This window comes from Calidris pugnax, unplaced genomic scaffold (genome assembly GCF_001431845.1).
Source record: "Calidris pugnax isolate Ruff unplaced genomic scaffold, ASM143184v1 scaffold42, whole genome shotgun sequence".
NCBI lineage: Eukaryota > Metazoa > Chordata > Aves > Charadriiformes > Scolopacidae > Calidris > Calidris pugnax.
Window position 1 is genome coordinate 5151039 of NW_015090920.1, and position 15759 is coordinate 5166797.

The 15759-nt window shown below is 36.6% G+C and overlaps 1 protein-coding gene across 1 annotated transcript in view; it reads right to left on the minus strand.

Moving 5' to 3' along the window:
- HHIP (hedgehog interacting protein) overlaps positions 1 to 15759 on the minus strand; it is an 81610-nt gene that overhangs the window by 24513 nt on the left and 41338 nt on the right. The window contains exons 5-11 of the mRNA XM_014950095.1: positions 7311 to 7462; positions 6698 to 6871; positions 5149 to 5292; positions 4107 to 4228; positions 1929 to 2052; positions 963 to 1093; positions 288 to 369 (exon numbers count right to left, since the gene is read on the minus strand). Coding sequence (XP_014805581.1) covers positions 288 to 369; positions 963 to 1093; positions 1929 to 2052; positions 4107 to 4228; positions 5149 to 5292; positions 6698 to 6871; positions 7311 to 7462 — 929 coding nt within the window. The remainder of the gene's footprint in view (positions 1 to 287; positions 370 to 962; positions 1094 to 1928; positions 2053 to 4106; positions 4229 to 5148; positions 5293 to 6697; positions 6872 to 7310; positions 7463 to 15759) is intronic.

The window sequence follows — 15759 nt, forward strand, 5'->3', positions numbered from 1 at the left end:
CAGCACTTGGCATAATGTTGAAGAGTAAAGATTTCCAGAAGTTAGTGTTGGTTATACCTCTGTTGTTCTGACATTCATTTTCTATGAGACAGTGGTTACTTTTAGTGAATCTATTCTGCTTGCTGCTGGTGTACATTTGCTTTTAGGAAGACCTCTGTGTCGAGAATTTCCCTTCTTATTGAATGTCAGTATTGTGTAATTCAGCTACCTGGAAAGAACTACATTTATCTTTTGGGTTTTAACCTGTTGAAGGGAAGACTGATCTTAGTGAGAAATGGGATGCTCACCTTTTTGGGTCAATGATCTTGTAGAGTTTTCCACTGTGAGGCTGTGTCATACTTTTACTGCTTGATAATATGTAAATCTCACCTGTTGAAGAAACCAGTGCAATAAATTAGTTTTCTAAGATGTCAAAAACATGACTTTTGCAATCTAGCTGTATTTGCAGGATGAGGTTAAGAAAGCTTCAGAAGAAATACTCATCACTGAAATATGTAACAGAATCATTGCTATTTGAAAATTTAAACAAGCACTTTCCCCAAATTGATGCTAAAATGTGAAAGATACTTTATCATGAATGGTTTTTGTTTCATACTGTATAGAATTGGTTAAAACCAATAAAATTGGGGAGGGAGAAGAGGGGGATTGGCCTGCTCATGCAGCATCTTTTCCTATTAGGTCTGTAATGTTGGGGATAAAAGCAAGTCCATGACACAAGGTGTCACAGTGAGTGACACAGTTCACAGAACGTGAGAGACAGTAAGGACCTTTGCCCTTCCAACAACCCATTCTCTTCTCGGTTCTTACAAGACTGATAAGGTGAGCTGAGAGCAGTGTAGAAAGCTTTGGCAAAGGAAAGACAGTTTTTAGATTTCTTCTTTTTAAACATTTACTATAATTTTGAATAGTTCAGCAGACATTACCGATAAGGTTTATGATTTAATAACATTTTTTCTATTTACCTAATTCGTCTTCACCAAATCCCAAGACAGGGCCTGAAAAGAAACCTCTACATGAACCAGTGTTGCCAAGACAGAGGGGTTTCTCTTGCCACTGTTTGGTTGCAGGACTCTGTTGCAGTGTTAAAAAATTTCTATATCCAAAAACACATAAAGCAAATTGTTATATTACATTTTGAATAGAGAGTTTTCACTGTCCAGATAAATAAGTAAACACTTGCAAGTAGCTCCATAGATATCTCTGTACAGTTCATCTTATGATTTCCTGCCTGCTAATTTTCAGATGCTTATAAAGAACAGCATTTCCCTTCCTGTCATTCAAACATTCCAAAATTGGGTTCAAGCTATACTATATAGCCATTTGTGAATACTGAGCTATTTGGCACGGGAAAACTATACCCATTCATTAATTAAAAAAAATCATTTTGCTCCGTCAGTGATGTTTCCATAAAACCCCAAAAGCTGTAAAAACCTTACCAGTTAGACCTGTTTGGGAAACAGTTCCACAATTAAAATTTCTTCCCATTATAATGTAAATGATGCATACAAGTGTTTGTAGAACTAAAACTCTTAGAGTGCCTTGAGTGTCTTTGCCTATACATTATTCCAGGGATCAGATACGTTACACGTTGCCATTCCTTATTAGAATGCTGTGCTATTTTATTTCCAAATCTAGAATTTAATCTGCATTATCACACCTCTAAATTGGCAAAGCAACATGCTATACAAGACTGTTGGTGTTCCTTTATACAGGAAGCTCAATGACTAAATATACCTTATATGTTGCCATTCCTTAGAATGCTGTGCTATTTTATTTCCAAATCTAGAATTTAATCTGCATTATCACACCTCTAAATTGGCAAAGCAACATGCTATACAAGACTGTTGGTGTTCCTTTATACAGGAAGCTCAATGACTAAATATACCTTATATGCATTTTTGTTTAAGAGTGAGTTGTAAGAAACCTACCCGTTGCGGTCTCCAAACACGTAACTTCCATAGAGTCTTTCAGACTGGCAGCCTCTGTAGACAAATCCACCAACCAAGGATCCACTGCTGAATGGTTTGAATTCTAAAAGTGAAGGCTCACTTTCTAAAAAGGAACTACCGTAGCATTAGATCATATGCAGTTTCATATTTTGATTCACATTTATGAAAATGTTATTACTTCAAGGAAAGAGGTTAACTCTGTTTAAATATTCCGCAAAATTCAAGATGTGTTGCCGGAAATGAAACATTAAAAAATCAAAAAATTACAACAAAAGCTGTTTGTGAAACAATCGGTTAGGGATTTAGATAGGAGAGGCTATAATTGCTTTCTTCCAAGTGCACAGGCTGGAAGAATATAAGGATTAGGTTGGATTTTCATTGATGTTGATGTGATTACTGCTATTAACTTTTATGTGTCAATACAGTCTGCAGAACGGCCCTCCTGAACTTCAGGAATACAATGAAACCCCCTTCACTGGAAAGTCCTTCCAGTATCTAAGAGCAGAAATTCCAGTGATTTTCAGCAGAACTTGCTTTCAAAGCTTTTCAGTGGTTTGAGAAACTCTTTCAAAATCAGAGTTTTAAACATTGTATATGTGTTACGTCCCATAAAACCCTAGTATTGCTGGCCATAGATTCTTATGGTATTTTATTTTATGCTGCTGTTGTAGTTTCAGTTCCTACACATTTTTTTTCCTTTTTTTTTTTTTTTTTTTTTAAAACTGCAGAGTTCAGTCATATCAAATAATGTCTTCGAGGAAGTTTCAGTGTAAATGTTCCTATTCATGCAATCAAATACTGCTTAGTGCAAAAATAGGCTCAACTTGACATGCTAACTACATAATTTTAAATTAAAGCCACCGTCAATATACCTTGTTTTTAATAGGAAGGTTTGTTTTTTTTTTAAGTCAGAGGGCTACCTGCAAGTCTTTGATAAGTGAATTTCCCAGATTATCCTGCAAGAGTAAGAGCTGAAAGTTTATCTGGGAGAAAAGGAGGATGAGCTCTTTTTATTGAAGCAATTGACCCGTAGCCTAGTATTAATATTGGCAAGATGTTCTGGGTAGACACAATATTGCTTAGTTTACTCTGCAATAGAGATGCAGTCAAAATTCCATTGGAGCAGTGGTTTACCAAATATTATTCTTTGGTTTGGCTTTTATAAAATGAACACAGAAAATACATGCAATGACTAAAGTAGAACAATTGCATTACACTATTGTACTAGCCAGCACAGCTGCTTTGCTTTTAAGTAAAGTACAGGTTGGAGAAGTAGGGTTGTGAATAAAATCAGAAAATGCCATGTTCCAGGAGACAGACCGGTTTTTGATGTCTTTACACACCTTTGGCATTTATCACCTTTTACCACCATGAATTTACGAGCTGTTAAATGGTCAGCCAAGCCAAATGATAGCTCAGAGTAACTGTCACCCGGCTTGCCTGAACTAGGAAGAGATCTTGGTGAGCATCAGAGTTAAACGTTAAACTAAAACTCTGATTGACAATCATACTGATTCAGAGAGCACATGAAACACTTCAAAATTTTAAGTCCCTAATTGAGTATGTCTATCTTTTTGCAATCTCATCTAAACTAGTCATTTATTATGAAGTAGCAGCACAGTGCATTTTTCTATGTTTTTAATTTTCAGTAAAATTTAAACAAAGCTCAGTCATTTCCCTGTTTGGTTGTGGTCTGTTGTCGTCCATTTCACTTTTTCCATTATAGGAGGCACATTACATGAGGTTTCCATTCTGTATCTTAAAAGGTTATTTGTGAATGACTAAGAATACATTTTCATCACTTCCTGATACTCCAAAATCTTTTCTTTATGAGCCATCATATGCAGCAACAGTGAGATCTTTGACAGACTAGCAACTGGCATATTTCTTAGATCTTATTTACACGATATTCTACACCAACAAGAACAAAGTTGAGTCACTTAAGTTTTGTTTTGTCTTGTATCTTTTATCTGCTTGTACCATACTTTTAATAGTTCAGTCTTTTGTAGGTTACCTATCCTATCTATGCAGCAAGTTACCTATCATGCCCTGTGTGGTCAGTCCCTTATCTACTTTTTTCTGCTTTCTAGTTGTTATTCCATGGGCATAAAATAAACCCCGACTGTTCCCAGTAGCTTTACCCTCGCTGGAACTTACCATAGTCTTTACCCTTTATTATTTGTAAGATTCTTGCTGAAGATCTGTTCTTTCCATTGGAATCTGAGCAAAGTATAGTTAAATTGATGTTTACATCTGTTGGGTGGCGGTCCACAGCACACCTGTAAAACAAAAAATACAAGAAAATCTGTGAGATAATAAGCTCATAATGAATGATCCTCTATCAATAGTATGAAGCATCATATTTTGCAAGGTTATTGTTTCTTTGTGGTGCCTACTCATTTGAGGGACCTATTTCATACTGAGCCAAAACATCTGAGGAGTGTGTCAGATGTGTATATAAGAGATAATATACCTTTCCCATCCCTGCACCATTTTTCATGTAATGTGAAGTAAAACTATTTTCTCCTAGTGATAAAATGTACTCTGCTGAAATGCAGCACCTGAAATGAATAGTGCTTTAACCAAGCTGAGTGAGTCGACTTATATGGTGTAAGAATTTGGCCTGTTAAAAAGGCCAAGAATCAACTCCTTATCTGAACAACTTGACTTTCTGAATTTTTTCAAACCATGACTTTAAATGTCACTTCAGTTCTACCACCCACCTAATTTGCTGAATTATGTTTTGTTTAGTTAAAGCATTGTTCTCCTCCTTGTTATTGTTTAGATATCACCAGATGTTCTCGTTTGTTTTCCATGCGCCTTTTTTTTTTCTCAGTCAAGATTCTACTGCTCTAATTTCTCAGATTCCCATCTCAGCTGCATTTTACCCACTCTCTGCTTTAAGTTCTTTTCTTTCATAAAGGTAATAATTTTATTATTCCTAAAACCCTAAGTCCTGTACTTATTGTCTGTCATTTCAGAATGACAGAAATAGTCAATAGTCGTGAATTCTTTTCTCCTTGCCCTTTGCTGGGGAAGTTTCTGACTGGGACACTTTTGTGCAGGTGGAGGAGTGGAAGTTTTAAAAAGTTCACTAGTGCCTTTATTACTAAAATTTTATTATCTGATTGTATAGAAGATTTCTGGTTGATAACAGTATCTGCTCCAGAGTAATTCAGTTTAACTGTAACTTACTTACCGGCCTGGATTGTGGAGTCCATGTGCAAAAATCTCAGGAGGTTGGTTTGTGCTATTAAAATGTGGGTTGCTCCGTGGTATGGAATAGGGGACATTGCAGAGGTCAGTATTTACGTCAAGACGCAATACAGAACCTGTAAAATCACTGAGAAAGTTGGAAGATAAAATAATTGGTTTTTAAAAGTATTTTACTGGTAGATTTAATCCGTGTAATACTGCAGTGAACCAGCAAAATAAACCACCCACTTTACTGAATAATCACATCTAGATGGGTTTTATGGTACATGCAAGTCAAAAAATAGTAGCAGAACCTATCAGAGATTCAGTTTGGCCATTCTGTTGCCTTGCTATGTGCATACTAGAATGCCTCTGAGAAAGCTGTTGGGAAGCAACTTGAAAATAAGAGCAACTTTCCATAAATCATCATTGGTTTATGGCTTCAAATATAAGACTATCAACTCTTTTATACTGTACCTCCTCTAGGGTAACTATGGATATAATCACCATGTAGTTACAAGATGCTTTTTGGTAACACTTTGAATCCTGCTCTTGAATTCAATGGTATCTAGTCACAGTACCATACAAAGTTAATTGTACATTAATTAAAAACAAAAAAAGAAAAGAAGGTAATTGTATTGGTTGAATGGAGATGTTGGTATTACTAAAATCTTTTGCCTTACATTCATGATTGTGATGGAGGAACGGAGAAGGACAAGAATGTAGAAGAGCATCAAAACTCTTTTTACAAACATGAATAGATGTGATATTTTAAACTGATTCCTTTCTTCATCGTGAATCTGTTTCAGTCTCCCCTTGTTTTACGTTAATTTAAAACTAAGTATTAGAATTGCTCTCTGGTCTGGGTTTCACCTATGTCCTCACTGCAAGGGGCAGGAGCACCTGAGGCTCTGCTGAGCCAAAGAGGCCTTCGAGCAGAGAAACTCCTTTTAGGTCTGTAAAAGCTCAGTACCACACTTTCTCTAAATTAAGGTAGATGTTGCAGCTCTAACCAAGCATAATGAAACAGAGGGAAAAGGCAGGTTGAGAAAATTGTACAGGTGGAACCAAAGCAGGATTGCTTCATATGTTCTCTAGGCATTTTCCTAAGTGATACTGTGTTGTTGTTGACTCTGGTCTGTGTAGAAACTCTTTTAGGATGTTTGGTCAATAAATTGCCTTCTTCATGGAATAGTTTGGAACAAAGAAGTCTAACCTGTGTTTTTAGGATGTTTGCTCAATAAATTGCCTTCTTCATGGAATAATAGTTTGGAACAAAGAAGTCTAACCTGTGCTTAAATACAATTGCATCTGCTGGTGAGGGATCCAATATTTAAATGCTTTGATAGCACACAATTACAAAAAGATATATTTAAGCAATAAGACTGTTCTGAAAATCAGCAGTTTGCTAAACCCAAGCACTGAAACTAGGGGAAATAGGTAGTAAAGGAAGGGGGAGTGAGATTTGTCCTGGCAACTGATGGACACTTTTGATTCTGACCTCAAATACCAGAAGACAATAATAGAAGTCTATCCATTGGTAGATTTTGTACCTTAAACCGTCCATCTCCTCCATGTCATCTAGAGTGATCATGCCATCTCCAAGAAAAATGTACAGGAAACCATCTGGGCCAAACAGAAGCTGTCCTCCTAGGTGTTTTCGGTGTAGTTCTGCTACTTCTAAAAAGACTCTTGCTGTTCTCATATCAACTTGGTGTGGATTTTTCCTGTAATATAAAGATATGAACACAGTTTTCACAATTCGTTATCGTTGCTCTTCTTTCTAAAAATAAAATTGAGTCATTCAAATTTTACTTTAAGACGTGGATGTTGTAACTTGGCAGAAAAACGTCAAACAATTATTTCTGAGAAATTTCAATTTTCCAGCATTCACAAAAAAATATCTTGCTGCCTATGCACAATAAGTAGGAAACAACTATAATTAAAAAATGACAGAATAAATAAAAAAAGTCTTAAAAAGAATAAACCAGTGTACTTACTGGCATTCCAGAACTACTGTTTGAAATAAAATCAGCAGTATTTTTTCTGCAAGTGCCCAAGTATACACATTGTAAATCTGATAGTTCATTTTAGAAATGGGAAATATTAAAATGAAAAGATTGCTGAGAAATTCAGAATTTGTGAATTTTAGACTTCTACTGATACCTGGATACTGTGTATTCTACAACCCTAAGGATGTGGTCATGAGGTCCAATAGCCCACCGTTCTTGGTTGGTGGTATAAGACACATACAGCTTTCCATTTTTCTTGTAATTGGGATGGAATGCAAGGCTTAACAGTCCTCTTTCATCTCCTCCCTGCAGTCAAATGAAAAACACAAAGAATTGTGAAGTTAATTATGTTCTTTATTGTGTTTCAGCTGGAACCCAAAAAAAAAAAGTTTCTTTCTTGTGGATAATCTTTGCCCAAACTCTTTTATTTCTTTCCTGACTACTGCACAAAAAGGATTATAAAACATTTCACTTTGGGGAAGTCTTTAAGAGTTAGAACAAGACAATTGTCTTATGTAGTTATCTATGCACAAGTCTCTTACGCCACTTTTGTGGAGTGATTTGTGTATGTAATCTTCGGGAAGCCATGAAGACAAGTTTAAGTGCTGTGAAGGATTCTTTGCTGGGTTACTAGGTTGCTTGTAATTCGTAGAAGACAAATAAAAAGGTCTATAATCAGCAGTCACTTCTAATCCAAGTATCCAAAACCTAAAACACAGTGCTGGCTGCCAACTCCCACTGTCTTGGCAATATGTTTAGAAAACAGTTAAATTGCTTGTGTAATATGTAAACCTTTGTTTTACCCTGGAGGCAGCAACATCAGTTGTCACAACTATGGTGGTCTGTTCATCATAGCTAGTATACTGTAGGTAATAAGCAGCCTTGGCCTGTGTGCAGAGAAACCATAGTTTTACATGTGGTCCTTCCATGGAAAGGGTTTTGTTATTTTTGAAAATAAAAATAGAAAAATCTCCGAACAACTTTCTTTTGTTACTATGTTTGCCACAAAGATTAGTACAGTTATATGCTGAGCATCAAACCCACGTAATGTACTGTGACAATGCAAATACCCTGTCTACTAAAATAGAAAGCAATTTTCTCTTTGGCTTCTAAAAATGTATGTAATATTACTATGCCTAAAATTGTATTTGTGTAAATGAAGAATAAGCCATAGATTCATTTGTTGCTCTTGAGGTAATACAAAGGAGAGAAGCTGAGGCATGGAAATAAACAGAGTACATAATTAACAATTCAAATTCAATTTATATATGTGATTATTCACAAGCTGATAGTTGTTTTGGAGTTTAACTCAGGGTTTGCCAGCCTTTCAAAACTAAGTGACTGTTGTAGATTCAAGTGCTCCAGCTCTGCACCCATAAGGAGACAACGTTTTGCAACTCTAACCACACCCATGATAACTAATTATGAAATTTTAAATTATAAGCTTTTAAAGTGTATTTGCAATTCAGAGTGATGGATGGGTCTGTCTTCCTGTTGAAAGATGTCCCACAAAAGGTCTAATTGGGAAAGTGCACAGCTTTAATTTATTTTAATTCAACGTGATTGCCGTACTTCCTTTTTAATCACAACCACCAAAGAGAAACCTGAGTCAGAACTGGAGATGTAAATAGGTCAAGAGATTTCCACACAAAGAGATAAGCACAATGAAATCTGGATCCTGCTAATTTGGAGGCAGCCAAAATTTGCTAGTTTGTTTGCTAGAAAAATTTAGTTTCAGGGGTTTATCAGAGAGGTTAGTTTTGAAAGTCTAGTTAGAGCTGCCAAATCAGTTGCAGTCATCATGGATGAAGGGACTGGTAATCTCACTCCTTCTCCTTTACAAGCCAAAAATAATTCTGCAGCCGAGTCTGAACTGATTGTAGATATTATTGTATGAGTTCCTAAGAGTTTTGACCAAGTTGCTCTGATAAAAGTCTGAAGCGAAGGGAGGAAAATCAGTTGCTTTGGGAACAGTAAGGCATATTTCAAAGATTCCTGATGAATGATTCTGTCTGTTGTGCCCAGACAAAGACAGTCCTATTTCTTCTCCTGAGAGATGGGTTCAACTCATTTAAGAGCCCAGGAATGTCAATGAATCACACTAGGGCTGCCATTCAAGGTGAGTTACTGAAAGTATTAGTAAGAAAAGATCTTTTTTTTTTTTTTTGTTACTAAGCTGAAGATTTTATTTAGCCCTTGATGTCATGGGAGCAGTCGTAGTGTGAAAGTGAAGTTGTTGAAAGCATAAACAGGTGAAAATTAAATTAAGAGCTTTTAAGGAAGTACACACGAAGTAAGAATTTGACAAATGAATGAAACACGGGGTCTGCAAGGTAGTAAGTTTGGCAAATTGTATTCATAGCATCAGGCCAGTATTTCTACTAATTGCTGTCTTGTGTGATTCTACTAGACTGCAATATATTACTTACTTTGTAGGATTCATCTATTACTTCCTAAAAGTCATCCTGCTTTCTGTTTTTCAAAGACAGCCAGTCGTACTTTGTTCTAAAAAGTTTATTACTTTTGCATTTAATAAAAACTTTGGAACTATCCCTCTAAGATACTGACATTGGAGCAGCATCAAGTCATTAGTTGGCTTGTTGTCAACTAGAAATCCAACGGAGTTTTTCCATACTTACTTCTTCTGGTTTTGCAAAACAATCGTTCACGTGTACTTTCAGCTTTATTGTTAACTGGCAAACCTGTGGTTTCCAATTAAACCACTGCCACAGCTTCCATAGCTTTTGAAATGATCTCCGTGGTGCCAGAAAGTATATAGTTTTCTGTTGTGTTATCTCTTTTATCTTGTGGGGTAAATGGAGAGATATCCAGCAAAATCCCTTACAAGCAGTCATTTTGGTACTGTCAAACTGAATCATTATGTACCAAATTTCAAAATTTCAGATTTTCCCTGTGGAATAACCCTCACTTTTATTTTTTATCAATGGACTTTTGAGGTCTAACGTGAAACCTGCATCCCAGGCTTTATAGCCTTGTCTTGTAGACACCGTGTATCAAATACCTATATCTTTCTCTTGGCAGCTTATTAACTTCTTGACATCCTTTTCTTTTTGAGTTTCCCCTTAGATGAAACCAGCACCAACAAACTGTAGATGACAGAGTGGCTTGTATGACATTCTGCACTACACAGTTTGATGGACTAACCATTAACATTTGTCAGTTGTATAAGGAAGGGCGAGAAGAATGAGACAGATCTTTGTATTCCTTTGGGATATCTGTTGAAGACAAAGAATGATGGTTGGCTGAAATGAGTGTTAATTACCTAAACATACTGTGGACAGGGGCTGATGTGAAATGTCTATTGTAACTAAACCTGGAAGCTCAGGCTTCCAATGTCTGCAGCTTTTTAGATTGAACACTCCCATCTTCTACCCCGAGTAATGGCATGTTTTGCACTAATACTACACTCGGTTCAAATTTTCCTGATTTTCCTTGGGCCAGGTTATAGGTTTCAGCTAAGGAGTTCCATGAAATAAAAAAGATTCCTTTGAAAACGGCTTCCTCTAGTTGAGGACCACAAGCATGAAAATAATTTAATGGGAATTATATTATCTTAAGTCAGTACAAAGCCAAGTAAAGATTAATCGTATGCATTAAACTTAAAGTGTTTCTTTACTTTCCATTTTTAAATGGTTGGTTAGGTACATTATGTCAGTTCTAAAAGTATATTACACCAGTAAGTGTTCTCAACTGAAATATATTTTTAATATTTCTTTTTGCATTGTAGTTTCTGTTGTAATATATTTACACTTATAAAAATCTGAAACAACTGCACAACACGATCCACTTTGTAGTTTGACTAACACCAAAAGGAATAATTCTTGAATGTGAATACTGGATTTTTATAGAAAGGTACTATTTTCACATAAGCACTCCTAAGAAGTGGGCTCTACTTCCAATCTGTGTTTCCAAATGTACTCTGGTATATCTCTCATATTATAGACAGAAGTATCATTATATTATTAAGTATTACACTTTTTCTATAATACAGAAACATATGCTGCTGCATTTATTTTTAAGACATGCTGCCATTTCATTACGTCAATACATGTGTATTATTTCCTATAGTAAATATAGAGAATTACATGGGAATACCTTAACTAATATTGTTAAATATTTCATTTTAAATAAATCATATTGTAAGCATGACCCATAATTATGTAACCTTAGTAGTAATTAATTTTTGTAAGCAAAACCAGACATGACCATTTATTTCCATTACTCTCTGTGGCTTAATAGTAAACAATATAGGTAGCAGATTCCGAGTTTCCCTTTAAAATTGCTTTCACAATTCACTTACTCATATAAAATAGCGGTATGTGCTTAAAGTAGGTATATTCAATGGTCTTTTGTGACTTAAATTATTAACTCTAATGCAATGGTATTTATAATTAACAGCTTTTTTCATCTGGACAATCCCACTCTCATATTGGAAATGAGTAGCAACCTTTTTTAAAAGCTGTGCTTAAAATAAGTATATTCAATGGTCATTTGTGACTTAAATTATTAACTCTAATGCAATGTCTTTATATAATTTGTTTTCATCTATTATTATAGAGCAAATGCTGGGGAACATGTTGAGGTGGTATGATCACTCTTAATTTAGTTTATTTCCTATGTAATAAATACCATAACTAATATGCATTACCATGCGTTTGATCTTAAGGAGTTTGACTTGTAAAAAACATGGGGGAAGGGGTCACGAAACATCTAGAATTTCTTATCAGGCAGAACCATATGAACTCTTCAGAAAGGGATTTCTAATTAGGAGATCCCAAAAGAATCTCTGCTTATTTGAACCTTCCTTTACCGGATCTTACTGTAGGGCTGCAGATCAATGTCAGGTATTTTTCCCAGCAGGAAGCGTTTGCTTAATCGACATGTTTTGGAAATCTGGCCCCGGCACAGGAGAGAAACTCGAGTGCAGCAGAAGTAGAAACCAGCAAAAGGTCTGCTGCAAGGGCACACCTTGCCTCTCAAAGCCTCATTGACCATTTTGAGAAACACAAAGGGGGAAGAGCCTCTGGCAGGTGAAAGGGGACAACAAACACCCGACGAGAAAAGCAGCAATTGATTGGGGCTGTAGGTATGGGATAGGAATAGAGCTCCTAGAGACCTCTTGGGTGTTGAGAACTCAAGCGCGTTGCTATCTGAACATCTGTGGGGCCTGGGGCCCCTGGCAAGGGAAGAATTTGTAACATAAGACATTTACCTTAGGGAAAAATAATTACACTGATGTCATGGCTCAGTATAGTAGGCATACTAGACCCTATCTCCAAACTATTTCCTTTTTGCTGTTCTGCTGCAAAGCTTCATTATTTATTTTTTCTCATTTATAAAGGGCTTTGCAGTTATCTAAGGATTTTTAAAAAACATTTTCAATATTTTTCACTGATTTTAACACCCTATTTTAATACTTCACTTAAAAAACGCTGTTAGATACAGGAATGCTTTACAATTAAATTTGTATAGGAAAAATACTTAGAGGGCTACACTGTTACTTGAGATTTAAGCACAAATCCTACTGAAGTTAGAAGTGGTTTTGGTTCAGTTACGGGCAGGGCAGGATTTGGCTGAAAATCACTGGTGGCCAAAGTGCACCCGTCACAAAGTTCTCTGCTCTGATGTTTGCAGTAATATTTAAATGCTCATTTTTTTACAGGACAACTGAACTCACAATAAAACCATGATGTCCTGCTCCTTTAGTGCCCAGTGGGCCCAAAAGTGAGACCTATCAAAAGGTAGTAAGAAGGTGATTGATAGGACCAGCTCTGCAGGGATTTTGAATGGGACTTCTCTGCACTTAGGGAAAAGTCAGAGTACCTTTACACATACGTATTTATTATGCAGCATAATTATCCAGCAAAAGAACTCTGGAGTGGTCGTAACTTGAGCAGAGATAAATGAAAAGGGTTTGAGATCTAAAGAGAGCACTGGAACTTAAAACCTAATTCTTTTTTTTCTTCTTCTGTTGCAGCAAAGCCAAAATTTTGACATGGCCTCTGTCATTTTTTCTTTTCCTTACCTTCATAGTCCTTTGAAGATACCAGCCACTAAATGCAGGACCTTTCACTTCTAGTCCTACTCCTCTGTACTTATTTTTTTTTTAATTCCTCAACTCTAGATTTTGCTGTTCTGCTGGGCAAGACTTTAATCTAAATGACAATCCTCATCCCCTGATAATACAAGTCTTTCTTCCCATCCTCCTAAAGAAAGTATATGAAATTTATAAATGCAGATACCAACCCAACCCAAGCCCACAGCTTGCCTCCTTCACACTCTTCTAGTAAGACATGAATCCTGCTTTGACAACTCTCCCAATTATTGGTTAGAAGCAGCTAAAAGCTGTGAGGCTGCCAAGAGTCAGCCAATAATTGAGAGGTTCTGGGCAGAGTGACATATGACCGCGAGTGTGCTTGCAAGGAGGTGGCCATGAGCCCATGTGAGGTCTGCATCTGGACTGAGAAACTTTATGTACTGCACTACTTTAGGAGAATGGGAATAACAGAAGACAGTGGAAATCAGTCCCGGAAGAGGGAGATTCAAATAAAGACCAGATGATTATTGCATTCAGTAAAGCTGGCTCAAGGAGGTGTGAATTACACACTTTCCTGCACCACAGAGGCCTCTTGAGCTCTAAGCAGCATTCATCCTCTGGGAACACAGGTGGTGATTCCACCTCTGTCCCCAGCTGGATTTATTTTCAAGGAAGCTTTACATTCCACAAGCAATTCAGTGAGTGGTTCACCAGCGGAGGCCACTAAGGGAAGGTAAAAAATAAGCATGCTCCTTCTTATTTCCCTGGCACGCCTCCACTTTCTGGTATTTATTTATTTATTTGGCATATCCTATGCTTTTCCTCTTCAGCATTCTTCCGCTATGGACTGTCTTCTCCTGACAGCTTTTCAGCTGCATGGGTTCGAGGTCTATTGTGTGCTAGAATTAGCCTTCTAGTAAAGCAAGAAAGCTTCCTTCAAGTGAAGGAGAATGCAGTAAGTGCTACGAAATTTACTGACCATGGAAACCTTTCGTTAATAGGGAGAATAGACCTGATGACCTTTGTCTTTTTTCCCCTTCTTTCTGTTGCTTCTAAGCTTTACCCACCTTTCCATGCCACTTCTGTGAAAAAGGCAAATTTTACAGTTCTCTTTCAGGGGGCAGCCCAGTGACATTGGCTCAGATGATACCCCAAAGAGAACAGACTACATTACATTAACATTCACAAATACATGACACGATGATTATAATACATGACATTATGATAACTCATTAGGGATTTACTGTTCTACCAATGCTTTAATCAGACAGCTTATACCTGGTTTTCTTATACCTTGACTCTGTATATAAAACTCATCTTCCTTTTTCAGTAGCACTTTTTCATAAATGTTTCCTTTTTCGTTAAAATACAGATCTAACGGCAGAGACTTGTCAAAAGAGTTTAAGAATTAGAATTCAATATTTAAGTTGCTTTTATATGGCATGACATTTCAGCCAATCACTGCTGCTTTAATCATTGCAAACGATAAAAATACGCTATGGAAAAATAAAAATCTTACTATGGTGCAAAGATCTCCCTGGGCTGCTAAATTAAGACTTTTCATAAATGTCCACAAAAAAGTCTACAGCACTTTAAAATGAGCTGAAAGACTTTTCTTTTTTTTTTCTGCTGAGAGAGGGAAAAAAAAGAGGATGTATGGTGACACATAGCAAATTTGACAGTGCTTATGTAAAATGAACCAACCTACAACAAATTCTATACTCCGATAATTGAAAACAAATTCATGCTGTTTTACCGTGACCACTTTATATGGAAATTTAGGGATATAATTCAGAACAGAATAACAGTAATTATCATACTCTCTGCATTAAATTAAAACCAGAAATGTTGATCTGTCTAATTGTAGGCATTAAAAAATAACTAGTTTCAAAAAAGAGAGATGCAAATGGAAAGATGCCCTGATGACATTACTCTGTCTTACCCACAACTCTGCCTTTCTCCTTTGGCTCTCAGGAGTGAACTGGTGTCTATTAAAGCAGATACTTGCTTTTTCTGGTTACAAGGGGAATGTTACATTCGCATGACCCACGTCTTTAAATATCGTGGGGCAGGGGGGAGAGAGCAGCAAACCAGATCCAGCTTGAAGGAAAAAAAACCTACAGATTTCCACTCAGATTGGTCCCCATGTCGTTACGCTAATCGATAGCAAAACTTGCTCAGCAAGTGCTAAAAGTAAGTTGCCAGCAGTCTGCATCTTAAAAAAACCACCAAAAACCCAACCAAAAATGGCCAAAAAAAGCACACCTTAAAGATGATGCCTTTTGCCAGAGGGTAATAAAGGACTAGAGGCACTTTGTTCAGTCCACACCAAGCATTACTGTGCTAATCATTCACATTTGCAACATAACCTAGATTAAACCATGGGCCTTACGAGCCTGCCTCTGTTTAAGAGTGCGTTCAGTGGCTTATCAAAATGATACTAATCTTCACTGTAAAATATAAAGGCACCTTCTTCACTGCAGGTTATTTCTTTAGCACATCTCTAGCTTTAGTCCTCGAAGTCTGAAGGTACTTAGCAAAGGTT